The 27,040-nt window shown below is 41.8% G+C and overlaps 2 protein-coding genes across 5 annotated transcripts; both read right to left on the reverse strand.

Annotated features, from left to right (window-relative positions):
• Positions 1-2,654: 2,654 nt before the first annotated feature.
• keap1b (kelch-like ECH-associated protein 1b) lies at positions 2,655-20,120 on the reverse strand. Of its 3 annotated transcripts, none has more exons than XM_047365376.1 (8): positions 20,023-20,120; positions 15,964-16,078; positions 15,056-15,432; positions 12,530-12,775; positions 11,327-12,003; positions 9,433-9,638; positions 6,954-7,130; positions 2,655-6,043 (listed from the first exon to the last, which is right to left on the reverse strand). In XM_047365376.1, the coding sequence occupies exons 3-8, from the start codon at positions 15,359-15,361 to the stop codon at positions 5,805-5,807; spliced, it is 1,851 nt and encodes a 616-aa protein (XP_047221332.1). In that variant the 5' UTR covers positions 15,362-15,432; positions 15,964-16,078; positions 20,023-20,120; the 3' UTR covers positions 2,655-5,804. The 3 variants fall into 3 exon arrangements, with proteins under 3 accessions (XP_047221332.1, XP_047221331.1, XP_047221330.1); XM_047365375.1 differs by having other exon boundaries at positions 15,056-15,438; XM_047365374.1 differs by having other exon boundaries at positions 15,056-16,078; positions 19,979-20,091.
• A 3,073-nt stretch (positions 20,121-23,193) lies between these two features.
• Positions 23,194-26,489, reverse strand: s1pr5b (sphingosine-1-phosphate receptor 5b). 2 transcript variants are annotated; one of them, XM_047365965.1, is made up of 3 exons: positions 26,421-26,489; positions 26,256-26,306; positions 23,194-25,388 (listed from the first exon to the last, which is right to left on the reverse strand). In XM_047365965.1, the coding sequence occupies exon 3, from the start codon at positions 25,142-25,144 to the stop codon at positions 23,924-23,926; it is 1,221 nt and encodes a 406-aa protein (XP_047221921.1). In that variant the 5' UTR covers positions 25,145-25,388; positions 26,256-26,306; positions 26,421-26,489; the 3' UTR covers positions 23,194-23,923. The 2 variants fall into 2 exon arrangements, with proteins under 2 accessions (XP_047221921.1, XP_047221920.1); XM_047365964.1 differs by lacking the exon at positions 26,421-26,489 and having other exon boundaries at positions 26,256-26,413.
• Between the last annotated feature and the right edge of the window lie 551 nt (positions 26,490-27,040).

Genomic DNA, 27,040 nt, shown 5'->3' on the forward strand with positions numbered 1-27,040 from the left:
TTCCACCACTTTCCTGTAGCCATCTTTAAGTTCATGTTATTATTCTGGTTGGATGTTAGACTTCTCTTCTTGGCAGAAGAGGTAGAGTTCATTTCAGTTTGTTAGTTTCCCCAACTATTACACAAAGTCCATTCTTCTATATGGTTGAGGGTGTGGCCCTACCAGCAGGCTAAGGTCAGCCTGTTTTATTCAAACAAAAACCAGTTTCAATGTGTGTTTTGGTTCCTTGTCCTGTTGGAACAGCCAAAGCTGTCCAGGTTTCTGTAATCTAGCTTTTGATGTGAGGTGACAATAAAAAATATTTGGAGGTAGCCCTCCTTGGTTTTTATTCCAATTCCTTTGTCCAACACACTAATACATCTGCCAACATCATGCTTTAAAGTTCTCCTTTTTTACACATCATTGCATTCCTTGGAGCTTCCAATGAGTGCTGTTGAACATTTTTAACTATATTCAGTCATGATCCCTAACCAGAAGTTAATATGCCTTATCCCTATCAAGGTAAAGGTCGTTCTAGAACCTTTAGCACCAATTAATAAAATATTTAGATGAATAGAGGCCAGAAAACCAGCCAACATACTGGTCCTTCTCAAAATATTAGCATATTGTGATAAAGTTCATTATTTTCCATAATGTCATGATGAAAATTTAACATTCAGATATTTTAGATTCATTGCACACTAACTGAAATATTTCAGGTCTTTTATTGTCTTAATACGGATGATTTTGGCATACAGCTCATGAAAACCCAAAATTCCTATCTCACAAAATTAGCATATCATTAAAAGGGTCTCTAAACGAGCTATGAACCTAATCATCTGAATCAACGAGTTAACTCTAAACACCTGCAAAAGATTCCTGAGGCCTTTAAAACTCCCAGCCTGGTTCATCACTCAAAACCCCAATCATGGGTAAGACTGCCGACCTGACTGCTGTCCAGAAGGCCACTATTGACACCCTCAAGCAAGAGGGTAAGACACAGAAAGAAAGTTCTGAACGAATAGGCTGTTCCCAGAGTGCTGTATCAAGGCACCTCAGTGGGAAGTCTGTGGGAAGGAAAAAGTGTGGCAGAAAACGCTGCACAACGAGAAGAGGTGACCGGACCCTGAGGAAGATTGTGGAGAAGGGCCGATTCCAGACCTTGGGGGACCTGCGGAAAGCAGTGGACTGAGTCTGGAGTAGAAACATCCAGAGCCACCGTGCACAGGCGTGTGCAGGAAATGGGCTACAGGTGCCGCATTCCCCAGACCTCGGCTACAGAGAAGCAGCACTGGACTGTTGCTCAGTGGTCCAAAGTACGTTTTTCGGATGAAAGCAAATTCTGCATGTCATTCAGAAATCAAGGTGCCAGAGTCTGGAGGAAGACTGGGGAGAAGGAAATGCCAAAATGCCAGAAGTCCAGTGTCAAGTACCCACAGTCAGTGATGGTCTGGGGTGCCGTGTCAGCTGCTGGTGTTGGTCCACTGTGTTTTATCAAGGGCAGGGTCAATGCAGCTAGCTATCAGGAGATTTTGGAGCACTTCATGCTTCCATCTGCTGAAAAGCTTTATGGAGATGAAGATTTCATTTTTCAGCACGACCTGGCACCTGCTCACAGTGTCCAAAACCACTGGTAAATGGTTTACTGACCATGGTATCACTGTGCTCAATTGGCCTGCCAACTCTCCTGACCTGAACCCCATAGAGAATCTGTGGGATATTGTGAAGAGAACAGTTGAGAGACTCAAGACCCAACACTCTGGATGAGCTAAAGGCCGCTATCGAAGCATCCTGGGCCTCCATAAGACCTCAGCAGTGCCACAGGCTGATTGCCTCCATGCCACGCCACATTGAAGCAGTCATTTCTGCAAAAGGATTCCCGACCAAGTATTGAGTGCATAACTGTACATGATTATTTGAAGGTTGACGTTTTTTGTATTAAAAACACTTTTCTTTTATTGGTCGGATGAAATATGCTAATTTTGTGAGATAGGAATTTTGGGTTTTCATGAGCTGTATGCCAAAATCATCCATATTAAGACAATAAAAGACCTGAAATATTTCAGTTAGTGTGCAATGAATCTAAAATATATGAATGTTAAATTTTCATCATTACATTATGGAAAATAATGAACTTTATCACAATATGCTAATATTTTGAGAAGGACCTGTAGATGAACTTTACAAATTTTGCAGAGGATTCGTAAATATCCTGCAAGAATTATACCAGAAGCTTGCTAAAGGCTGCAAAAAGCATGTGGCTAATGAGATTGGTTGATGTGGTGGGGTTGTATGTATGATTTGGACCATGTGTGGATAAGAGAAAACTAAATAAATTACAACTTCTGAACCCAGTTGTAGAAAAAAAAATCATCCCAGCATAGAAAAATAAAAGTCCCAAAATGAATCAGTAATTTGTTCCTATGAGGAGTTGATCTAAACGCCTGACCAGAGCTGTAACTGCAACGCCTTGTGAGGACCAGAATGTTGTTTTTCTTTGTCCTGAATTATAAAACTTAAAATAAATGAAAAGCATATACTTTACTAGAAGCTGAATGATTTTTGGTAAAATGCCACATTAAAATCATTCACACATCTAACTTTATATACTATGTGACATAAACTCAAGCAGCAGACAAAAAACACTGAAAAAGAACTAATAAAGAGCACAGCAGTACGAGAAATATATATTTATGGTTGTTTGTATATTCTTTTTCTGCACAAAGCAGATGAATATTCCAATTTCCATTCCAACTACTGAGTGGACAGGAGAAAGCAGTCCCTTTAAAACAAAAATCCAAACCTAGCACTAAGACATCATCACTGAGTCACATTACATGCTAGTTATAAATATTACACCAAGAGTCAGATTTAATACAAAGCTGATGTCAGCTGAAAGCAAGCCAAAAAATCAAAAAGGTTCTGAACAAATAAATAAAAAGATCAATCCTGGAATTCTGTACACAGCGTTTCAGATTTTCAATGTACAAAACATATCTACAAAAAATATGTCCGTAGCTTAAATGGCTGTTACAAATATGCTTATTGAAGCAAGTCTGTCATTAGTTTACAGCTGGTCTACACCGACGCACACGTGTAGGCGCTTCTGTTTCTGATGTCTCCAGTGTATGAAATCTAAAGAAGTCCATCAGCAGAGGAACCTTTTCAGTTCTGGTGGGGGTTAGTGTTTCTGTTTTCAAATTATAAAAACACATTCAGCTAAATGTTCAAACCCAGGTTTTCAAATGCAGCTGTTTCCATTTTTCCAAATCAACATTAGGACCCGCTTCTTTATTCAGACCATTGTTTGCACAACAATCATTCCCAATTCCAAGATGGAGGATCTTTTTTTTTTTCCTTCTGTGAAATTTTTCATTTTATCCCCCTGCCAGTGACTCGACAGACAAAAGGCCGCATTTGTTACTGTACAGTTTCTTTACAGCCCTGATTTTTCTGTACCGGCATCAAACTGAGACAATGGGCTTCATGCAAGAACTACGAAGATCTTCTCCTGAGTGATATTCCTAAAGAATTTAGAGTTACATCATGGAGAATACAAACACTACAATCCATCAGTTATAGGAAACCAGCTGGTTGAGTGACACACATTTTAACCACACCTTTCTAACCACAAGCAGTAGCTTCCCTTTTACCCAACTGCCCAGTCACAGCAGGGACAGACAACAGGGAAGTAGAGAGTCTGACACCAAGATCTGAGCAGCATCCATGGATTGTTTGCTTTCCACTGATGCCATCAGCTTAGCTTGTGATCGTGTTCTGGGATTCATTCCAAAGCAGTTTTCGCAGGCCGTTGGTATGTGAATTAGGTTGTAAAATGTGTGCAAGTAGAAGGCGGGTGTTAAAGTAACAGTCATGTGAGTGCAGGGATTCTGGTTTCCCCAGCAGATCATTGTTGTAACAAGATAAGTGTAACTTACTTTACCACTCAGTGTACCCTAACCTGCTAATTTATCCCCAGGCATAATACTAATCGCCTAATACCACTGTCCCGCTTTTATTAAAGGTGTTGATGTCTGATTTCTGTTTGAACTGACGGCAAATAAAACTTGAGCATCATATTGGAGGCTGATGAGTTGGGTGCTGTTAAACTGTCCCTGTACTGTACGGTAAGGCTCTTCAGTTTTATCTTCTGAGCTTAATGAATGAAGAACAGCTGCTGATCACTGCCCTGTATCACTGTACTGACACAAACAAAATGTGGAGCATCACTGTTGTCTAGTCCTAGGTCTTACCCTCTGCTCTCTTCTCTTCAGCACACCTTACAGAACCTCTAGATAGTTCTGGTCTGAAGGCTGAGATGGCCATTCATCTGGTCTGCTAAACCGCTTCTGTGTTGATCTGGCCAGATGTGTCTGATCATTACCCTGTCAACGAACCCAGTGATTACCCATTTTCAGTTTTCGGACAGAGTTCATAATGCCATGTTTCTTAATAAAGTTTCCACAACCTTTGGAAGAGAAACAAGCCCAATGCATCATAGATCCTCCACCCTACTTAACAGCAGGCAAAAGCTGCTTTCCCACATTTTCCAGGTAAACGTTGCATGTTTACGTTTGTAATGGTAGGACTAAACATCATTTTCAACCAACCATTTGTGATGTAGATCCCACATTATGTTTCTTACAGTGATCCATTTCTTGCAGTGAGACTTTGAGATCTTTTTTACTTCCCTCGTCATTCTGCTCACTGTGAGTGGTGGCAGGCAAGACATCCAAGGGTGCCTGTTCTGGCATTGGCTAAAAGACATGGACCTCTGTGTCGTGGTACAGCCCGAAGAATTAGAAAAACATTTATTAACAAGTTTATATAAACTCTGATCCTTAATAATGTTTATTTAAAGGGATTGTCAGTGGTGTCGATAACTGTTATCACCAATGATTTTGTATAAAACAAATACTTCTTTACTTGGGACTTTTTTTTACTGCACTAAATAGATGTAGTTTATGTAAATGTTTTGTTTTTACAACATTTTCAATGTGCTGTATGCTGCTACAATTAAACATGAATTCATTTAAAGGCTTTTTACACGTCTTCACCAGCCAGCAAACAAATCCGTCCACGTCTGTAAATACAGGAAGAAAAAATGCATTTTAAATTTACAGGCTTTCCACACTACTATTCCCAACACACCAAAGCCACTAGAAGCTGCTGTTTGTTATGTTACATAATGCAGATTTAGAATTTCTGCCTGGAAACTTGAGCAAATGTAACTTCACATTCAAATATTGAAAAAAAAAAGAAAAAAAAAGTGTTTTGTGGAAATCTTTAAAACATTCTTGCATGAGGCCCATTGTCATGCATGGACTACATGTTAGAGGTATGTTCCTCCTCAAGAAAACATTATACTGACAAAAGTTATAATAATAATGCCCCCCAGGCACTGTAATGGCACTTTAAAAACACAGAAAAATGCTACTTTTAGTCCTATACCCGAGCATTGTTGTTTCACCCTCAGATTTAATCAATTAAAAACAGCCCCTGAAGAGTGGTTGAGCCAATGAAATACATTTAACTTGCAGCCCTTTTCTGGCAAAAGATGGCCTGTTGGCTGTAGGAAAACAGATGCACTGAGGGGTCATATGTGATAGTTTGGTGCTGCAGTTTTCCACCTTACAGAGGAGAATCAGCAGTGAACTGACAATAAGATACGACTGATGATGATGATTCAAAACATCTGAAATCAGTGAGGCAGGAGGGTGTGTTCTGTACACATGTGCCTGTGATTTATACAGAACCGAGCTAAGTTTTGGTGCGGCTCAACAATGTATGAGGGAGTATGAAATCCAACCATCTGCGGCTGAACTTCATGTGCCTTTACTAAATGATCCACAGTGGCTAAAATCCGAGCTGGCAGACTTAACGGTACACCCTTCGCAGCCCTCAGACTTCTGACGCTGAGACAGACCCTTTTGGCACGCCTCCATGGTGACGGCCACACCCACGCCGCTCCGCCCTGATGTCATGTGTGTCACCTCCGACCAGCTGTCCGTCTCCGGGTCATAGCACTCCACGCTGTCCAGGAAAGTGTTGCCATCGTAACCTCCTGTAAAGATAGATAATGTTGGTGTTTTACTTCCTGTTGTTTGAACACGGTTAAGGGCTATAGTGTGATGTGATCAAAACATGTTTCAATCAGGACTTTCATAAAGAGCGCAGATGATGTGCAGAACATAACTACAAGCTCCAGTGTATTTTATTGTAATTTTATGTGATGAACCAACACTACCTAAGACTTGGCCGTCCACCTAAATTGACAGACCAGAGGAGCATTATTCAGAGAAGCAACTCTGGAGGAGCAACAGTGTTCCAGAGCTCAGGTGGGATAATCTGCTGACAGAATAGCTACTAGTCATGCACTCCACAAGTCTGGCCCCTATGGGAGAGCAGCAAATGTAAGGCGTTACTCAAAGAAAGCCAAAGCAGATTGCCAAAAACCATGTAAGAGGCAGAGCAAACAGGGGAGGAAGGTGCTCTGGTCACATGGCTATGTGAGCCCCTATGGGTGGGAGATAACTAAAATTGGACATCCCCTTAATACACCGTCCACACTTTAAAACATGGTGATGACAGCGTCATGCTGTGGTGAAGTTTTTCTTTTGCCAGGAGAGAAAAGATGGGCAGAGTTGAAGGCAAGAGCTAAAAAGTGGTCCTACGAGGGTATTCTTAGGGAAGCTAAATACAGACGCCCACCCCTCTTTCAGATTTGTATTTGTAAAAACAAAATAAAAATAAGATAAAAAGCTTTATGTAGTTTCCACTTCACAGTTACGCGCTACTTTCCTGAGGCTATAGCGTAAACTCCAACAACTCTTTGGATGTGATTCAGATAAAGCTTCAATCAAATTTTAGAGAACAAAAGCAAACCAAATTAAAAAAAGGATTATTTTACCTTAACTGCAATGTTTTTTCTATATGTTTCAGGGAGATTTTCGTCCATGTTCACTGCAACTCACCTAATACATAAATGCGTCCATGTAAAGCAGTGACTCCCAGCGCACTGCGCCTGTGCCTCATGGAGGCGGCAAAGCTCCACGTATCCGTTTCCACGTCGTAGCGCTCCACTGTGTTCAGCTGGTTGGTGCCGTCGTATCCACCCATCACAAAGATTTGGTTGCCCAGCGAACACACACCTAGAAGAAGAAAAACAAAAAACAATGCTTGCGTTTTATTGGTTTAAAATGACATCTAGAAGATACAGTATGTAGACATCTCGACATACTGTATGTTAACATTCTTTAATACAACAAATAAAAGTTAGGCAAGTAGTCGGTAGATGGTTTATGAATTCTTCACTCAAAGAACACTTGTTATTTAAAAGTGATGCTAAACACTGAAGGAATGGCCACTCTTCAATGCTGGTTGTATGAAACAGGGGTGACAGGAAGGTAAAATGGGACCAATGTGAGGACAGCAGCACACATTATCAGTAACTTCAGGTGTCCCGGCCGCAGCAAACCATTTCTCTATCAGAGATTACGTCGGTACCCAGGATGAGGAATCTCAGCTCTATTCCTAGGGAGTGTTATGTCTTTAGATCTGATACGATGAAACTTCAGACAATGTTTAATTTTCACTTTACTTAAATTCTCCCGTTTCCAGTCAACTGAAAGCGATAGATTAGAGCCACATTCACCCAATCGCACTCAGTAATGCGCACTCATTTATACACCGATACTCAGATCTGCAGGTAACTTGGGGTTAAGTGCCTTGCCCAGGGGCACATCAAACCCACAGCCTTCTGGTTTGCTACTTTTTATTGTATTGTTACTAATAATATTTTCTAATTACTTGAAAGTTTGCTTTTCTCCTTTCAGAACATAGTGATGCAGCAACTGGAACCATATCCTTGAAGTTAATGCCAACCAGAACCTTACTAAAAAGCATTCGGTCAAAACGAAAATGTCTGGATCAGCACCAGATGGACAGTCCAGATCAATAAATGTTTTTAAATGATCTATATCAGACTCTCTGGCTAAACTCTGTTATATCTGTTGCTGTTCGGTGTGATGTTATGTCAGGTTCAGCCCCGATATTCCAAGCACTTTTTGAAATCATTGCCTATTTTAGTACGTAAGACTCCCAAAGCTATATTATAGGCTGTGTGCATTATGCTGTTGATCTAACAGTTCGTGTTGAATCCTTTACAAGGACACAGACTTCCCAGCTGTCTGTGTCACGTGACGTGCTCTGTCATCGACAGCCGTTCTTTAAGGGGAACCTCAGCAGGTTTTGTGCACACACAATTAACTGGAACCGTACTGGAACATGTTTCAAGCTGATTACTCAACAAGTCATATCAAAACAGAGAGTAAACATGCTAACGTTAGCCTGAGATTTCCGCAAACTGTTCCGCATTAAAACATGGTCACTAGGAATCTGATCCGAGTTTATTTAAGAGTTTAGTCTTACGTGATGACCAAAAATCCACCGCTGTTCTGAAAGACGGATACCGCAGCATTCAGGACATCACTGGTAAGTGAATCAAGTTTATAAACTGAAGAAATACCGTGTTTTATTCTACTGCACTTTAAAGCTACTGAGACATACCTGGCATTGCTTCTATTAAAGTATCAGTCTTGCAGTCTGTATCAGGAAAAACCTATTCTTAAAAGGACTCCAATTGTTATTGGAGACGAAAACAAAAAATAAATCAATGATTGGGCCATCTGTGGTGAGACATAATCAGTTTGTGGCTGCGAGTCCTCCCTCTTGTTCAAAAGAACTGCAGCTGAAGGTAGAAAACTACAACTGGAAGGTTAAATAAATATTTTCACAGAAGTTCACATCCCCCCCTTTTTTTTTAAAATCAATAGAGAAAGTCTAAACAAATATTCCTCATATCTACCTCTTACAAAAATGAAGGTCAGAAGAGAACTGGAGAACTAGGAAATGGAGGGGAAAATGTGCCTACATGGAGGTATGATGAGTTGCAACTCCTGGTTTGGTAATTGTAAAATATTTAGTACATGAAACAGGCCTACATATCATCCACCTGAAAAGACATAAAAATTAGTTAACATTTTTTTCTCTCTGTCTGATTCAAAACCGTTTCATTGGACTTCATTAGACTACATATTATTGTAAATCAGAAACTGGAACCTCTTGTCTTGTAAAGTGCTTTGAGATGACATTTGCTCTGAAATGGCGCTATTTAAACAAACCGAATTAACCTTTGAACCCCAAGAATACATTTCTAGAAGGAACTCAGTCTGTGACTGGAAGTATCATGTCCTGCATACGCAGTTTCATTCTGGTCTGAATGAAATACGCCATTGTTCTTATTACCATAGACAGAAGGTCCCGGTTAAACAGATGTTTCTAGGCCTTAAAAACAAAGTGGGAAAACTGCACACCCTGTTGTGCAACTTTCCAGGCTCACAGTTCACAGAGTTTATCATTACAAAGCTCCTTTCCCTCCTCTGTTGTCCTTACCAGCTCCAGACCTCACAATGTTCATGGGGGCCATGGTCCTCCACTCGTCCCTCTCAGGGTAGTAGCACTCACAGGAGCCGAGCCGGTTGGCGCCGTCAAAGCCCCCGACGGCATACAGCAGTCGGTTGATCACTGCGACGCCCACACCTATGCGGCGCGTTAACATTGGAGCTACCAGCTGCCACTGGTCCCGCTCTGGATCATACCTGTGAACAAATGAACATCCTTCATTGCAGTCGACTGTTAAAAATCCAAGGATATTTCCATATAACTTCCAGTTCATTCTCAGCCATACTTATTCCTTCCTCCCATCAGCTTATTTTACAGAATGAAGTTGAATGTGTGACCTGGATGTCGCCCAGATTTTTTCTGACATCTGCAGGCTGCAGATTTGCTGCAATAAGCCACATGTTTTTCTGCCTGTGTACCTGACAGCTCAGACAGGCTCAGCATGTTCCTCTTTCACAGAGATTCTAGTTTGATCAGCAAATTATTGTTGTGTTTGGGTTAATGCCAGAGTTTGGATTTTCTTTTCAGCCCTAAATGCAAGTCTATTTGAAACTTACTGGTCCATATATAGGTTGAATATTGTACAACATACCTATGACTCCTTCTGGGTCACATTCCAACTAAAATACCTACAATGGATGCTTACGCTGCTTGATTTACACAGTACTGTAAGGTACCACACCCGCTCTGACCAGCTTCCCTTTCCTTGCTGAAAACAGGGCCCCCGCAGCATGATGCTGCCAGCACCATGTTTTACGGTGGGGATGGCATGTGAGGTAATTATGGGACGTGCTAACTGGACTTCTCATGGCTTTCTGTCAACAAAGGCTTTCCTCCTGCCGCTGTTCTATAAACACCTATTGACTAGATTCTCCCACCTAAGCTATGGATCTCCGAGGCTCCTCCAGAGTTACCCTGGAACTATTAACTGCGTCTCTGATTAGTTTTCTCCTTGCCAGGCCTAGCAGTTTAGAAGGATAGCCATCTCTTGGTAGGCTTGGATTTGTGTCACAGTCTTTTCATTTACAGATGAAAGATTGCACAGAGATCCATGAGATGTTCAAAGCTTTGGATGGAGTTTTAAACTGCTTTAAACTTCTCTACAGCCGTCTCCCTGACCTGTCTGCTGCGTTCCTTGGTCTTCATGATTCTGATCGTCTCTAACAAACCTCTGAGGCCTCCACAGAACTGCTGTATCAATACTAAGGCTAAATTATTTGCTAATACAGTGATTTGTTTAGGGGTATTAGAGTAAAGGGGGCTGAATACAAACGCATGTATGTCAGATTTTTGTTTATAAAAAAACATTTAAAGCAAGTATTATTGTTTTCTACTTCACATTTACACTTTGCGTTGTTCTATCACATAAAATCCCCATAAAACAACATTAAAACATGTGGCTGTAATGTGGCACCATGTGAAAAGGTTCTGTTGGGTAATATTGTGAAGCATTTTATCAAAAGGTTTGAGCAATGTCTGCAGGATAGGACTGCAGCTGCGTTTTTCTGGATCTGGTAATGTAGTATCAGTGCAGGTGTTTTGCCTCAAGCAAAGGAATCAAGCACCAACATTTCTTTTTTTTTTTTTTTTTAAACTGTGTCAATACTATTTTGGAAGAGCAACCTAGGAACAACACTGTTGTACTTTGCAGAAACAAAGCATATTAATAACCTCAAGCGAACTAAAAACAGCCTGTAGAAGGTGGAATGTCAGATAATTTTCAGGAAGTTTCCTTTACTTACGGTCAGCGTACCAAAAATCTGTACTACAAATATCACCTTCCATGCAGAGGAAACCCTATCAGGAAGCTTCAAATCAAAGTGCACTTGTAGAGCAGATTGCAGCTGTTGGTATCAACTACAATCAGCCAGGCTCTGTTACTCACCTTTCCACACTGTTATGATGGATGCACCCGTGTGAACCGCCAACTGCGTAAATCATGCCATCGATGACGCCAACCCCAATCCTGTTCCTTGGAACGCTCATCGGCGTGCACGGATGCCAGCAGTTGTTCATCGGGTTGTAGCAGTCCAAAGTGTTGGAGTCCATGTTCCCATCAGGCGCGTTGTTTCTGCCGCCGACGGCGTAGAAAAGTCCACTGATCACGCAGGCCGCCAGCCCGCTGCGGGGAACCTGCAGGTCAGCCAGCCTCAGCCAGGCTCCAGTACAGGGGTTGTAGGCCTCCAGGTAGCTGAGAGACTGACGGAAATATCCCCCTGCTGTGTAGATGAGCTGCGGCACCTTGGGTGTTCGGCAAGGAACAGCTTTGGTAGGTTTGTGGAGAGTGAGGTCCTGGAAGATCTGGGCCAAGTAGTCTTTGCACTGAGGGTCCCAGTCCAAAGACTGGAGCTGTGTCTGCAGGAAGTTAGGAGTGAGGGAATGGCAGCGGACAGCCTGAAGTAAGGCCTGGACATACGGTCGCCGGTTCTCCTGGTCGTAGCGCACCCAAGCCACGCACGCCTGGAAGACCTCAGACTCGCAGCGCACGTTGAGCTCATCGCGGCTAATGAGGTTGACCAGCTGGCACTGGGACAAGTTGAAGAACTCCTCCTGGGTTGCAACCTGGGAGAGGAAGTGGAAGAACATTTATTTTGTTATATCATCACTTGTAGGAATTTTAGGTGGTGACATTTTCAGACTTGATGAAGTGGTCTTTTAAGACCCCATCGCTTTTAACTAATCAGTTACAAAACAATGCAAACATCACTGAAGCATGAGCTGCTTTCTGTCTAGACAAACATTAAACTGCACTTCCATTTCCTTTACTCTGAACATGAACATTTTTTCCTTTTGCAGTAAGGTGTACTCTGACCCTGTTATGGGAAATCATGACTCATCGCGTTCTCATCACATGCAGGTGTGAAGACAAGGAGGCGCTCAAACAGAAACTACTTCTGATAAACTAAAACTGCATGTACTTATTTAACACAAGGCACACAAGTGCTTAAGCTTACTCCAAGTGGCGGTGTGTAAATTAAATTCCTCTTAAACGTTAATTGACTTCAAAAGTCCTGCACTTAATCTGTGCTTCAGTTCTGACCAGCATCCTCAGTTTGGTTTCAGAATACCTGCCCTTCCTCGGCCGTACCTGGCTGAAGTTCATGTAGATGTATTCTCTGGCCTTCTGGTGGAGCTCCGTGCAGCTGATCTGCTCTGCAAAGCTCGCGATGCCGATGGCGTTGCTGGGGTCGAGCTGCTGGACAAGGAAGTCGCAGCAGGCCTTGACCACGCTGTCTATCTGGTACATGACGGCACCGTTCATCACATGGATGACGCACTTCTCCCCCACAGAGATGCTGGCAGTGTAGGCGAACTCAATCAATCGGTCCATAACCTGAGTGGGAAGTAAAGCGAGGATAGGATCAAGGAAGGGATTAAAAAAAATAAGACGCTAAGGTCTTGTGTTTGAGCACCTTTTCGTTTCTGCCAACAAGGAACAGAGATTAGCCTTGATGAGTCAGACACAGAGTCCTTGTTTGTATGCGAGCGACCTCAGTAGGCATACACTGTCTCGGGGAAAGTATTCACACCCGCCGAACCTTTTCATGTTTTGCCACGTTCCAACCACAAACCACAAAGATTTTTTGGAGTGCTTTTTGTGATAGACCAACACAAAGTAGTGCAGAAATGTGATTTGGAAGGAAAATGTTACATGGTTCTATAATTTCTGTTAGAGAATGTGGCATGCATTTCTATTCAATTCCCAGTAAGAGGTCTCACAGATGGTAAATAGAGTCCTCCGGTCCTTTAATTTGATCTCAGTATAAATCCAGATGTTGTTTGAAGGCTTCAGAGGTTTGTTAGAGGACATTAGTGATCATCTAGAAAACAGAGCAGAGCACAAATGCAAACCTACAAAGACATGGCTGTCCACCTAAACCAAACAGGCCAAGCAACAGCATTAATCAGAAAATCTGCCCGGAGGCGTTTTATTGCTCTGGAGGAGCTGCAGAACTCCACAGCTCATGTGGAATAATTCATAGACAGGAGAACTATTAGTTTTGCACTCCACCAATCTGGTTCTCATGGAACAGTGGTGAGAAAGCGATCATTGTAAGAATGAACTCATAAGAACTACTGTTTAAAGTTTGCCATAAGCCTTGTAAGGGACTCAAACCCGTGGAAAGATGTCAGATGAGACCAAAACTGCTGGAAAACCAACACTGCATGTCATGAAATTTTACTTTTCCAGACCCTGGTTTCAGAGCCACCCTTTAGCCACCATACCCTGAGACAAGGTGGGGGCATCAGCCTCATGAGTGTGGATGCTTTTCTTCAGCAGGAATGGGGAAGTTAGGCAGAGTTTATGAGAAGAAGGATGGAGCTAAATAAAGGGAAGTCCTGGAAGAAAACCTGTAAGAGGTTGTAAAAGGTTCGAGCCAGTGGAGGAAGTTCACATCCCAGCAGGACAATGACCCAAACATACAGTCAAAGCAACAGTTGAACGGTTTATATTAAAGCATATTCATTTGTTAGAATGGCCTAGTCAAAGGCTATATCTAAAATCCAACTGGGACTTGAAAACTGATGTTCACTGAGATGGTCTCCATCCAATCACCTTGAGCTTGAATTGTTTCCCAAAGAATAATGAGCAAAAATGTCAGACAATATATGTGCAAAACTGGCCCAGACAATAAATACAAATGCAAACCATATTTAGGATTTTTAATTATAAGAAACTTTGAAAACCCTGTTATAGGAGCCATTTGTGGTTTTTGTTTTTTGGTGTTTGGTCATAGTTTGGGTATGTCTTATTTAGTTTTGATAGTTCTGCATGGTTGGGTGGCAGTGTTTGGTTTACATGTGAATTGACACTGACCTCTATTTTACTCTACCACAGGTGGCAGTGTGGGTAAAATCTATATAGGTGTCCGGGTTAGAGGGCATCAGGTGTGTCATACGGTTTTTTACCGCTCTCTGTTGCATACTGGTTTGGCTTCATCATGTCCACAGATTGACCATAATTGCCATCTTTTTGCATGCTGCCATAAACCGCCACCCTGGATTTTGGATTTCACTCAATACTCGGCTTGTATTTAAAAAATGGGAGACTCCCAAACTTATCTCCCAGTCCGGACATTACCTTATGAGCGTGTTAGGACCTGGATTCCCCGCACCCAGAAGCGACTAAAAAACGGATGGAAGTTGATAGTCGCTACACCTGTATCATTTTCTTCCCATTTCCAACGTATGCACCACTGTGTTGGTCAATCACATAAAGTACACTGAGGTTTATGAATGTAAGGTGACAAAATCAGGAAACGTTCTGGTGGTATCTGAAGTCATTTAGTGCTCCTTCAGTTAAAGACTTTAAAACAATGTTAACTGGACATCCTTCTAGTTAAAGTAAAAGCTCACTTTTTAACTTCTGTTGTATGTTAACCACATCCTATCTGATCAGGCCTGAGTTGTTTCTACAGCGTGAAAGCCACACGAATCCCAGTGTTTCCATCTAATGTTATCTGTAGATTAATCAAACCAAATAATTGATGTGTTTTTACTAAGCATAAAACCTGTGTTGTTACTGTTGACATGTCTCTGGTTGATGCTAAGATGGAGAGTAGCCCTATTCCACCCAGGCTCTAGTACAAAATGGATGAAACAACTGGCTTACTCTGGGGTGAATCCCTTCTATGGGAACCAGCTCCATGCCGCACTCCTTCAGCCCGTTAGTGAACATGGCCCGGAAGACAGGCGAAGACGAGGCCAGCACCACCTTGTGAGCCACGAAGTCCACCGCCTCCAGGTCCTTGTAGCGCACGCGTAGAGTGACATCACACAGCTGCCTCTCCAGGCGCAGCTCGTTCATGATGGCGAAGGCCGCCGACGTGTGGCTCTCCAGCGTGTAGCTGAAGACGCGGTGACCGTTGCGCGTGGATGGAGTCACCAGCGCCTTGTATTCTGTCATGCACTCTGTCATTTCCTATCTTCCCGCTCTGCTCCACCTTAAATCTCTCTCTCATGGACTGTGTACGGCGTGATGCGGCATCCCTGCACCTCATGCAGACATGGGTCAAATAAAGGAAGGGTTTAAGGGCAAGGGGTGAGAGGGCGACAACAGAAAATGGTACCAGGTTGGACAGAGAAAAGTCTTTTTCAGTTGATCATTAAGGCATCACAGGATACTTGGACCCAAGTTTCTCCTCATTGCTAGGTATCGTGTTATGCAGAGATCCAACATGGTTCAGGTTTTTCAATGAAGGAACCCTTTGGTAACTTTGCAGAAATGGAAAACAATGTGGAACTATGACTCAAAGCAGTCCCATTCAGTTCAACTGTTTGTTTTGGCTGGACTGATTCTTTTCTTTCCACTTCTCCTAGAGGTCATTATAACCTTCTTAATCATTCCTTAAAAAGGCAAAAAATAAAAAAGAGGAGGAGGATTGTGGCACAAGGGAAAAAATAAGCAAATAAGAGTTTAACATTTGGCGACGAGTCAGAAAGAGAGATTAGGTAGTCAGAAGGTTGTTGACTCTGAGCAGCAATAACAGAGTCGAGTGCCAAATGTGTTACAAGCGTCACCTGGTGTCCCTTGGACCTGAGGGGGGATAGCTGATAGATGGCCTTTGCTCGAAGTTGCCCAACACTGGAATTCACACTGCTGGGTCAACTTCCAAGTAGCTGGTTTAGCTGACAGCTGAGAAGAGAAGAAGAAAGAGAGATGTGAACACAGTGCTTTCAAAAGTATTCATACGCCTGGAACTTTTTCACATTTTGTTAGAGTACAACTGGGGGTGCACCGATTGCAGTTTTCTGGCCGATCACTGATTACCAATCTTTGAAAAGCCTGACCTGTCGGTTCTGATTTTGGCCAATACCGTTTTTTTTTAAATAATTTACCCTGCGTCATAAGATCAAAATACACCTTCAGAGTTCCAATCTTATTTTATTCAAAAACATTCAAACGTGAAACAAAACAAACTTGTTTTAACTCCAAATGAGGCAGTGCTCTCAAAAATGAATGAAATGTTTAGAGCATTGCAGTTCGCTCAGTTTTTCATTCTTCACATTTAAAAAGAAACTGAAGTTGCACAGTAGGTTAGACATGAAGATGAGATAGGTGGATAAGATCGGTTTCATATGCAAGTATCGGCTGATCGCCGATCTCCCAAAATTAAGGAAATTGGGGCTGATGGATCAGTGCACCCCTAATTACAACCAAACACTTCAACAGGACTTTATGTGATTGACAAACAAAGTAGCGCATTATTGATTAATAGAAGTTTTCTAATTTGTGACGTGTGGCGTGCTTCTGTATCCAGTCCCCCTTAACTTCAAAACCCCAAATTAAATGCAGTACAAACGACTTAGAAGTCAGGTTTCAGAGAACATAAGTGAACAAACAGCACCATGCGGACCAAGAACACAACTGCACGGTTAGGTTATAAAACTGCATCTCTGGAGATCTCACAGAGCACTGTCACCCAAAACTGGAAAGAATATGGCACAACTGGGACTGGCAGGCCATGCAAGGAGAGAATTAATCAGAGAAGCAGCCCAAAAAACCCCATGGTAACACTGGAGGAGCTGCAGAGATTTACATACATTTCAGGTTGGAGAATCTGTTGAAAGGACAACTATTGGTCCTGCACTCCATAAATCTGTCCTTTACACAAAAGCCACAAAGACAGACAGTAAGACATAACACGTCCTGTTTGCCACAGGCCATGCAAACGCCTTGCCATTAATTATATCACAGAAGGTGCTCTGGGCAAATGAGACCAAAATGTAACTTTTTGGCCAACATGCAAGAAGATGTGTGGTTGAAAACTAAAACAGCACGGCATCCCCAACAAACCATTCAGTGATGCAGTGGAGAGGGAGCTAGGCAGAGTTGATGAGAAGATGGATATAAATACAGAAAACCTGTTACTGGCAACAAAAAGACTTGAGACAGGGGCAGATGTTCAACTTTCCTGCAGGACAATGACCCCCAAATGCACAGTCAGAGCTTCAATTTAACGGTTTAGATCAAAGCATATTCATTAGTGTTAGAATGGCCCAGTCAAAGTCCAGGTAAATTGAAGTTTGCGGATGTAACATGAGAAAATGTGGAAAGCTTCAAGGGGGTAGGAAAGGTTCTGTGTGACAAACTCTGCATAACTGTGTGTTTTAACTCTGTCCTGTGACCCATCTATCTTGGGCTGGAACAGAAGGAATATTTTATGCAACAACACACACAATCCAATAACACTCCCACACTGACGTCTAGGCAGACATTTAACAACCCCAATCTGATTTATTTCACACATTGTAACACTTTAATTAAAACCATGACCTATGGTGGCGGTTCTAGATAGTGTTTTTATCAACAGAACTGATAACAACCTGCTGTACAGCTTGATCCTGCTAATTGGTAGGATGGAAAATATTGGGTGAAATAAGCTTTACAAGTAAATGAAAATGATACTCAAGGCAGAGAACCAGACAGGTGAGGGCTTGAGCTCATAAGAGATCCAATTAATCAACGCCTCACATCACTGTGATTCTAACTTCTTCTTTTCAGAACATGACCTGCTTGCAACAGTGAACTAACAGTCTGGTGATCACTGAAAAGGAAGAATCAGAGCAACAACGAGGCTGCAGGAGCTCAGTTATACAACGTGACTGTGTTGCATACAAGCAGCGATAAGCTGCATGTCCACACACTGATCACAGATCAGCTTATTTTGTTTTGAGCAGCTTCTGCTGTCAGCAGTTAATGGGGTGTGCAAGGTCATCAAGGAGCTCGTCATAAGTTAGTCAGCCAGTTAGACCCACTGGAATATGAAACGTGTTGTGATTTACATTCACGGTGGTGGTGTTCTCCCTGCAAGATTCTGAGTAAAACATTTTCAGAACAGAACATATTGCTCAACTCCTGCTCGCTTGCTCTCCCTCCCTCTGTGCAAGGCGCAGAAACTTCTGAATGACCAAAAGGCCACTCATGCATCACCCTGCATGTGCTGAAAATCTCTTAGGATTTACTAATAGCTAAATAAGGGACAACTATAAGCTTTGACGGATGCTTCCAATAATTTTTAGCTCACTTTTATTCTAAACCTCCATAAACATTTCCAGACATAAACATTTCTTTCAAGTTTTGGACTTGCAAATGTGGCCTTTCTGAACAAGTCAGTTTCAAGCTTAAACAAATAAGAAGTTACAATCCTAATAAATTAGTATAGTTATTCTAACTCTGGGAACACAATGAAAACAGGGTTGATTGCTTGAGGTAATATTACTGGCAGGCTCAAGATAGCACAGTAAGACATGGTGGTGGTGGCAGCATCCTGTTGTGGCGGTGCTTTTCTTCAGCTGAAACCGAGAAACTGCTCAGAGTTGATAAAAAGATGGATGAAGCTCAATACAAGGAGGAACACCTGTTAGAGGCTGTAAATGACTTGAGACTGAAGCAGAGGCTCACCGTCCAGTTGCAGAACAACAAAAAACATACAGCCAGAGCTACAACGTAGCATATCCCTGTGCTAGAGTGGCCCAATCAAAGTCCATACTTGAATTCAATTGAGAACCTGGAGGAGCTGTAGACTACAAGCCATGAAATCATGCCACAGTTTGACTGGTGAAATGGTGAAACATGGTGATGGCAGCATCATACTGTGGGCATACTTAATATCAGCAGGAACAATGATGCGTAGATGGATGGAACTAAACACAAGGCAATCCTGTGAGAGATCCTGGTCTAAGCTACAATTGCTTAGATCACGTTCTTCCGTAGGAGTGATCGAGTCAAAGTCCAGATCCAAATCTATGAAGAATCTATGGCAATCCTTGAAATTGTTAAGAAAAAAAAACACCGTCACATTGTCTCCTAGCGTGATGATCATGAGTTTTAACTTTGACCCTGCACCTTAGTTCCAGAGCCACCCTTCAGGGATGAAATGCATGAGTCCCTTTCAGCTGATGGGTCCCATCAGCTGGCTTTCTCTTGAGTTTGGGTCCCTTGAAGCTGTGTCACCGATGTTATCGTTACTAACCTGCAAACCATGGACGAACCAAGAAAAACAAACGCACAACTGAGCATTGTATAACCCGCCGAGGAGCGTCCCCGCTCAGTGACTCATCGTGAAGCCCTCTCCGAGCGAACAGTGGAACTGGATGTACCAAAACATGACCCAGAAGTGGGGCTCGTCGTTACATAAGCCTGAGCGGAATTAGATTTCCGCGCCATCTACCTGCTTGCGTTCACACAAAGAACAGTTTCCATCCGCTTCTGGCACTGAAAAGGTCACCATCTCCCGGCTTGTTTTCATCCAAATAACCCAAGGAGCTGGCGTGGAAGACGTGAAACGGGCGAGACACAGTCGGCTGGGGGTTCGTAAGGACGCTACAGTCGCCATTGTCGCGATAAAGCGAGACTTCACGGGAAACAAAATAAATAAACTAAATCGGAAACAGAGCTGACAGCAGGATCCTAATTATAGAAGGCTATGAGGCGACAACACCCACACAAACATGCTCACAAAACCATTCCTGGGATATTTATACAATAAACCACCTTCTGGCTTATCAAAGCAGCCCATCTGAGTAGTATTACCTGTCACTGAGAGGTTATATTTCTGAAAAAGAAACGAAACTCACGTAGTCTGGCTCAAGTCCTCCATCACAGTGGACCGAATCTGTGGCCACATAGGAAGGAGGAGGGAGGGGAAGCTGTAACTCACCGTGACTAAGCATTGTGCAGAGCCTCCCCTGCGCCTTCACAATAAGAGCCTCCTCCAGCGCGAGAGGCCCGCCACCGTTGACGTGTACAGGGGGACGAGAGAGGGGGCTTTTATTGAGAAGGAATAAAGGAATGAAGGAAAAGCAAGCCAGAACTGTAAGCAGTGCCAAAACACGCAGTCCATTCAAGTTTACTGTTCAGTGTAAAACAAAGCCGGGAGCACAGTGCCTCAGGATCTGAAATAATCACATCTAATTGTAAAAAAAAAAAAAATTCAGTTAAATTGAAAAAAGCATAAATGAGAAACAAATATTAAAAGCATATTTAAAAACTTTATTGCAGTCCCAGCAGGAAATTAAATTGCTTAAATAACACCACTAAACATTTCTAAGTAATGGCTTATAACAATCTCATAAGCCGCACTGCTTCGCTAATGTAAGCACAGTTCACCCTTAACCCTCTGAGGTATTTTTGCTCACAGTAAACATGTTTGAGAACAGCTCCGACTCTGGAGCAGCATAAGAAAAGTCAGCTCGCCCCAGGCAGTTGCTGACGGATCTTTCAAAAATATGAAACCTAGTTCAGGTCATTGTTCAAAAAATATTCCGTTTAGTCACTAGGTGGCGCCAAAGCTTAACTGTGACAGTTTACGTCCAAAGAGCTGCTGTTCTGACATCAGTGGTGACACTTCAGAACTCAGCAAGCAAGAGGAAGTAACATTGCGGTTTGTAGCTTTCCACGAGTCCCTTGTGAACACTGACAAATAACCTATGGCTTATACCGACCAGTGCAGTTTGGTGTAGGACTTCAACTGCAGGAAGGAAGTCCTGACTGCTTGACCTCTGTTAGCAGGCGCCTTGTGGGATACAGTCAGCATCTGGGTGAAAATCTGCATAGTGCAAATCATATCAAAACAAAGGTACTCCAGTAAAACGGAGCCATGTTTTAAGACGACAATGTCTTCAGGTCACAGCTGACGGAAATAATTGCAGTGCCTTGCAAAACTGAACTAAATGCCTTGATGTTTTTCACATTTTGTCACAATTCAGAAACACGTTATTAATCACAAAGGGAAATTAAATGTTGTAACTCTAAGTCTCTTCAGAGTGGTTATAGATGGTGATGGCTCTGTTGGCAGGGAGGATCATCTGTAGCATTACTACAGATCTGAATAAGCCTCTAACCAAAGACATTGTTGGTGTGTTACAGTCTTGTGAAGAGGATTTTTCAGGTTGTCCATTATGATCTTCCTTTTATGAATCATCTTTTTTTACACAGTCATCTCCAGAAGTTTTAGAGCTGCCCACAGAACAGAACCAGACTTCTTCATTAGCTTGTTGAGCTTTGTTAAGTAACCGTCTCTAATGCTGCTACCCCAACAGATGATGGCAGAATACATGCACTCTGCACAACAGACTGATAAAAGATATGCACTGCAGGACGGAAGCTTCCTAGGTGTTTCTCTAACACTCCCCTGTTTCTCCTGAAATTTACAATCATCTCTGTTATTTTGTTAACATTCAAGATGAGATGATTATTCCCACGACATGCCACGTCATGTTACTACAACAAACTGAAAGTTTTTTTTATTTAGATTTCATGTCATCAACCAACAGACAGTAGTGCATAGTTGTGATGTGGTTAATAAATTAATCAAAAAAACTGCTCAATCATTTCTCTTCCTCTCCTCTCCAATTCAATTCAGTTTATTTCAATTCAGTTTTATTTATATAGCACCCATTCACAACACATGTTGTCTCAAGGCACTTCACAACAGTCAAGTACATACATTCCAATTAATCCTAATCATTGAACAGTGCAGTCGGAGTTAGTTATTTATTCAAATTGGATAAAAAGTTTTTCTATCTAAGGAAACCCAGCAGATTGCATCCAGTCAGTGACTTGCAGCATTCAATCCTCCTGGATGAGCATGTAGAGACAGTGGACAGTCACTGATGTTGACTTTGCAGCAATCCCTCATACTGTGCATGTATAATGTATTATAAGTTTGTGGTTGTAATGTGACAAACATGAAAAAGCCCAAAGGCTAGGGAAAGTATTGCACAATCCTGCATATTGTTTGTAGGCTGCAACCACTTAGTGCTCTTGTATTTGGCTGGTGCTTCTACTGAATCTGGGCTGAAAAATATCTAAATTCAAATTCTAATTTGCCACAACTTTTGTATAGCATTTACTTCAAATTTGATGTAATCTAAGATCCCTTCTTACAAGGCATTGTTCATGTTGATAAACCAAATTTATAAGTTTTTATTTTTATTTTTTATAGGGCTGCACGGTGGCACGGTTGGTAGCACTGTTGTCTTGCAGCAAGAAGGTCCTGGGTTCAACTCCCAGCCAGGGATGTTTCTGCATGTTCTCCTTGTGCATGGGTGTGTTCTCACTGGGTACTCTGGCTTCCTCCACAGTCCAAAGACATGCCTGTTAGGTTATGATCTCTCTAAATTGCCCTTAGGTGTGTACATGATTGTTTGTGTGTTGCCCTGCAATGGACTGGCAACCTGTCCAGGATGTAGCCTGCCTACTGCCCATAGACTGCTGGAGATAAGCAGCTTCCCTGCAACCCACTATGGAAGGAGCAGTATAGAAATGAGAGTTTTTTTTTTTTTTTTTGATGGATTTTAACATTTACTTTGTGAATTGACTATTAAAAACAATGTAAACAATTCCATAAAAATAGGAAAGAACTGTTCCCAACTTCATGGGCCCATTTCTAATGTGATAGCTACAAAGGACAAAGGAGGTAAGTCTCTACTGAACATGGCATTACAACCAGCTGTGTATGATTTATCTGTTTTCTTCATGATAAATGTGGACATTACATACATTAGCGTGAGGTGATGGTTAATTTCACCTACATTTTGAAGAACAAACGGAAAAACAAAGGGTGAGTGTTTATTGTTTCATACGAAGATTGTGTCTGAGACAAGCAGATATCGATGTGTGTTGACCTGTGTGCAGACCAATGTCAATAACAGATGTGAGATGGGCGGCTGACTTCCTGTGGTGCTCAAGACAAAAACATTTCAATCTTTTACAGAGAATGAAATTTAAGCACAAACGCTCCAGAATCGCTTCAGATGTTTTTTTATTTATTTTATGAAAAGAAAGGTTACTTTTGCTTTAGACTGTTACAAAAACATATAATTTATAGTACTGATCTTACAAAAATCTGTTTGGAAACACAGAAAGTCCACTATACAGATCTTAGTATAAAAAAACCCTTAAACCAACTCATTCATCTGTTTAAAACAACATCCATGGCTCTCAGCCTGGTTTTAGTATGAAAAATGAGTACCTAATGTTAGAAGGAGAAATGTTCCTGTGAAAAGCAAAATAAGTGACTTACTTTAAATATGACCTTATTCTAGATGATAAAACAGGAACACTCGTGTAAAGTCCTGACGCAGCTGATTGAAAAAAACATTTACAGATCCAGGTCCTCACTCACCTGCCAGCTGATTCAGGTCCAGTCATTGTTCTATCAGCATGTTGCAACAGAAAGAAGCAGTAATGCAAGTGCACATTAGTCATAGCACAGGTTTGTTGACAATTTGCCACTTTTTTTTCTTTTCTTTTCTTCTTTCTGTGTAGCAGTTTACCTGCAGGTGTCTGAGTGACATTTTGCAGGAACTGGACACCAACCCAAAGACCGCCTATTTCCCTGTCACACATGTCTGTCTTCTCTTAACACCGTATACAATGCAAAGGCAGAGGTGTGTAGGAGGGAGCAAAACTGTTCCAACTTGTGGTTACCAACCAGTCAGTCAGTCAGCCATTTTCTATACCGCTTCTTCTACCCTATGACTTGAAAGATTTTGGATAAAGAGCTTTAAATGTAGATGGAGAGGTGATTGCATTCCCAGAGGAAATGGTTGTCTCCAGTCCATGATCCAGTTTTTGAGAAGGCACCTCGGTTTTACTGAAACTGCACTCAATGAATGGCATCCCAATCTTCTTCACCTGTCCATCTTTGGTCATCAGACACGACTGACAGAGTAGCCTCAGAATGGCTCTCCTCATGTCCTTGCTGGTCAGAGTGTAGATGACTGGGTTGAGAAATGAATTGAGGATAGCTACTCCCAAGAAGTAGTCGGCCTTCTTGAGTAGTTGGCATTGGCCTGTGGGGCAGAAGAAGTCCAAGAGCAGGAGGATGAAGAGGGGCAGCCAACAAGCAATGAAGACTCCCACTACAATGGTGACAGTCTTGAGGAGGGCAATGTATTTCTGCGTCACCCTGGCAGTACTGTTCCTCATGTTGCCCTTCAGACTCAACCGCTGTCGTTTCGTGTTGGTGCGGACAATGCGGAAAACCCGAGCATAGAGGACCACGATGGACAAAAGCACTGCGCTGAACACAGACACACTAAACATGATGTAGCTTTTGGCATAAAGTGGGAGCACCGTTGAACATTGGTCCAATCTGTGTATACAGTTCCATCCCAAAATAGGTAGAACCCCCAGAAATACTGACAGGGCCCAACTTCCACCAATGAGCGCCATCATTCTTCCCCGCTTTGCTCCATGATATGGACGCATTGTTACCATAGTAACGTGGCGTTCAATTGCAATGGCCAACAGGCTAATGATAGAGGCAGCCAGAGTGATGAAGACCCCTCCTTCCCTGAAGAACCATAGTAATGGTGTCAGTTTCAAAGTATTGTGTCCTGACATCAGGATGTTGGCCATGTAGGTGACACCAGCCAGCAGATCGGACAGAGTCAAGTTTCCTAGCAGGTAATACATAGGAAGGTGGAACTTCTTGTTCTTCCAAATGGTAATGAGCACCACTGCATTCTCTAGGATGATGAGAAGACACACCACAATGAACGCAATGCTCTCGGGTTTCAACTCCTCCCGATTCTTGAGTTTGCCGGTGTAGTTGTAATGCTTACAAATTACAGATTTATTGTGGTAATCCCAGAAGAACTCAAAGTAGCTGGAAGATGAGGAAGATGAGGAGGTGGAGGTCATCAGTGCAGAGGGGGTAGTCCCTGCAGGGTCAGAACATGACGCACCCATACTGCAGGTTGCTTTTTAACTTACTCTGCATGCAACTATAATTATAAAGTCATTTTGTTGGCATACTTTTGACAGCAGTAGCTGAAAAATTTGATAAAACCAGCAGAGAGAGCCAGAGTTCATTGAGTAAATGAAGAGGTTTGATGAAAACGATGCAGCCCAGTTTAGCAGAATCCTAACCGATGTTTTCCTTCTCTCCAGCAGACGGTGCTCTTGAGCTCTGGTTGGTTTTGGGGCACAATTACTGAGGAAACATAAAAATGTAGAATTAGATGGGAATAAATCATAAACCTAATACATTTCACAAGACTGGGTTGAAGATACATACATTCAGAAAAAAATAGATTCACTTGCACTGATCAGTAAACTTTGTTGCTCTGAACAAAATAAACTACATTGTAGTTTGAGTCAGTGATGAGATCTATTTGCATCTATCTGGTAAAATTTCACATTAAAGGGCAGATAAATTATGTCAAATCACTGTCTATCACAGTGAGGTTGTTAGACCGGAACCTCTTCAACATGTGCACTCAATCAAGAACATATGCAGCTGGTCCTGACCTTATAGAATAACACAAATACAACATTAAAATAGGCTTTTAAGTGAAAACAAGATTTTTCTCAATAACGTAAACTGTCCAGTTTCCCATTAATTGGGAAAAATCTAAGGTGACAGAGACTACATTTTCACCACAGATCCTAATTTTAATATCTAATCACCAAATGATTTATTTGTTGGTGTACCTAAAATAATTTTAGAAGCCGAATGCATCTCTGACACTTTTATAACACTGGATATGTGATGATGTTTTTGCCCCACTTTGGGTTATAGTTTAACAAAAATTTAGGTCTGAAGTTTCAATTGACCTAACCTTCCCCCGGTGATAAATTGCTGTAGTGAAATAGTTACTTTCATTTGTAAAAGTATTACAATAACTTTCCCTGTGTGAATACCAAACCCTAAACCAACAGGATAACTACAATTTTCTTGCAGATAACTTGATTCATAAACAATATGCAACTCTGTTAGAAATATCTAATGGAAAAATGATTAATAATAAGATCTTTAACATAATTCATCCACCCTGAAAAGCTTGAAAATAAATATTACCTTGGAATTGATGTTGCGTGAGCTCATCCTGAAGTTTATCTGCTAATTTCACTTAAGAGAATCCAAACACAAGCGGCAAGTTAGTCACCGTCAAACTGACAAAGCAGAGGGAATTAAGTCTTCAGTTGAAACGTGCAACAGCTCTGGGGGTTGGTCTTAACTCACCCTGTCTCTTGCCTTCACATTCTCTCAAACTAGCTCTCACTCAGTGTAGCATACACTCCACACTGAGGAGAGCAGCTTTTGCTCCCTTTCATTTTGATGCCACTGTTTTTTTTCTGGACTTTGTTATGCAAAACTTGTAGGTGTGTGACCTATATACATGATCTTAAAGCACAGATGATATAACTCACCAACTCCCAAACAGAAACACATGATAAACAGCTATGCTGACTCTCTCTTCTTCATATCAAGTGAAAGACTTCCTATCTAGATAAGAGCCCATCATAGCAGAAGAAATAAAAACACCTTCTTAACTGTAAATCCAGAGCAAGCCCAAAGCATAAGTGAAGTAAGCAACTGCTTAGAGTCTTAAAACATACAGAGGGCTCCCAGGCCCCAAATTTTTTTTTTTTGCAGAAGTGATACAGCAGTGGCAATCATGCAAATTGCAATGACTTTGTTTCTGAGAAAATGATTGTGTTGAACATTTTAGAACAGTTTTTCACACATTACAGGTTTACATGACATTGTCATCTAAACTCCACAAGCAATGATAACTACTTAAACCATGTCAAAATCGGTAGAAAATACTGGCAATGACAATGCACATTTGGGCTTAAAGT

Source organism: Girardinichthys multiradiatus, chromosome 5 (assembly GCF_021462225.1).
Source record: "Girardinichthys multiradiatus isolate DD_20200921_A chromosome 5, DD_fGirMul_XY1, whole genome shotgun sequence".
Classification (NCBI taxonomy): domain Eukaryota; kingdom Metazoa; phylum Chordata; class Actinopteri; order Cyprinodontiformes; family Goodeidae; genus Girardinichthys; species Girardinichthys multiradiatus.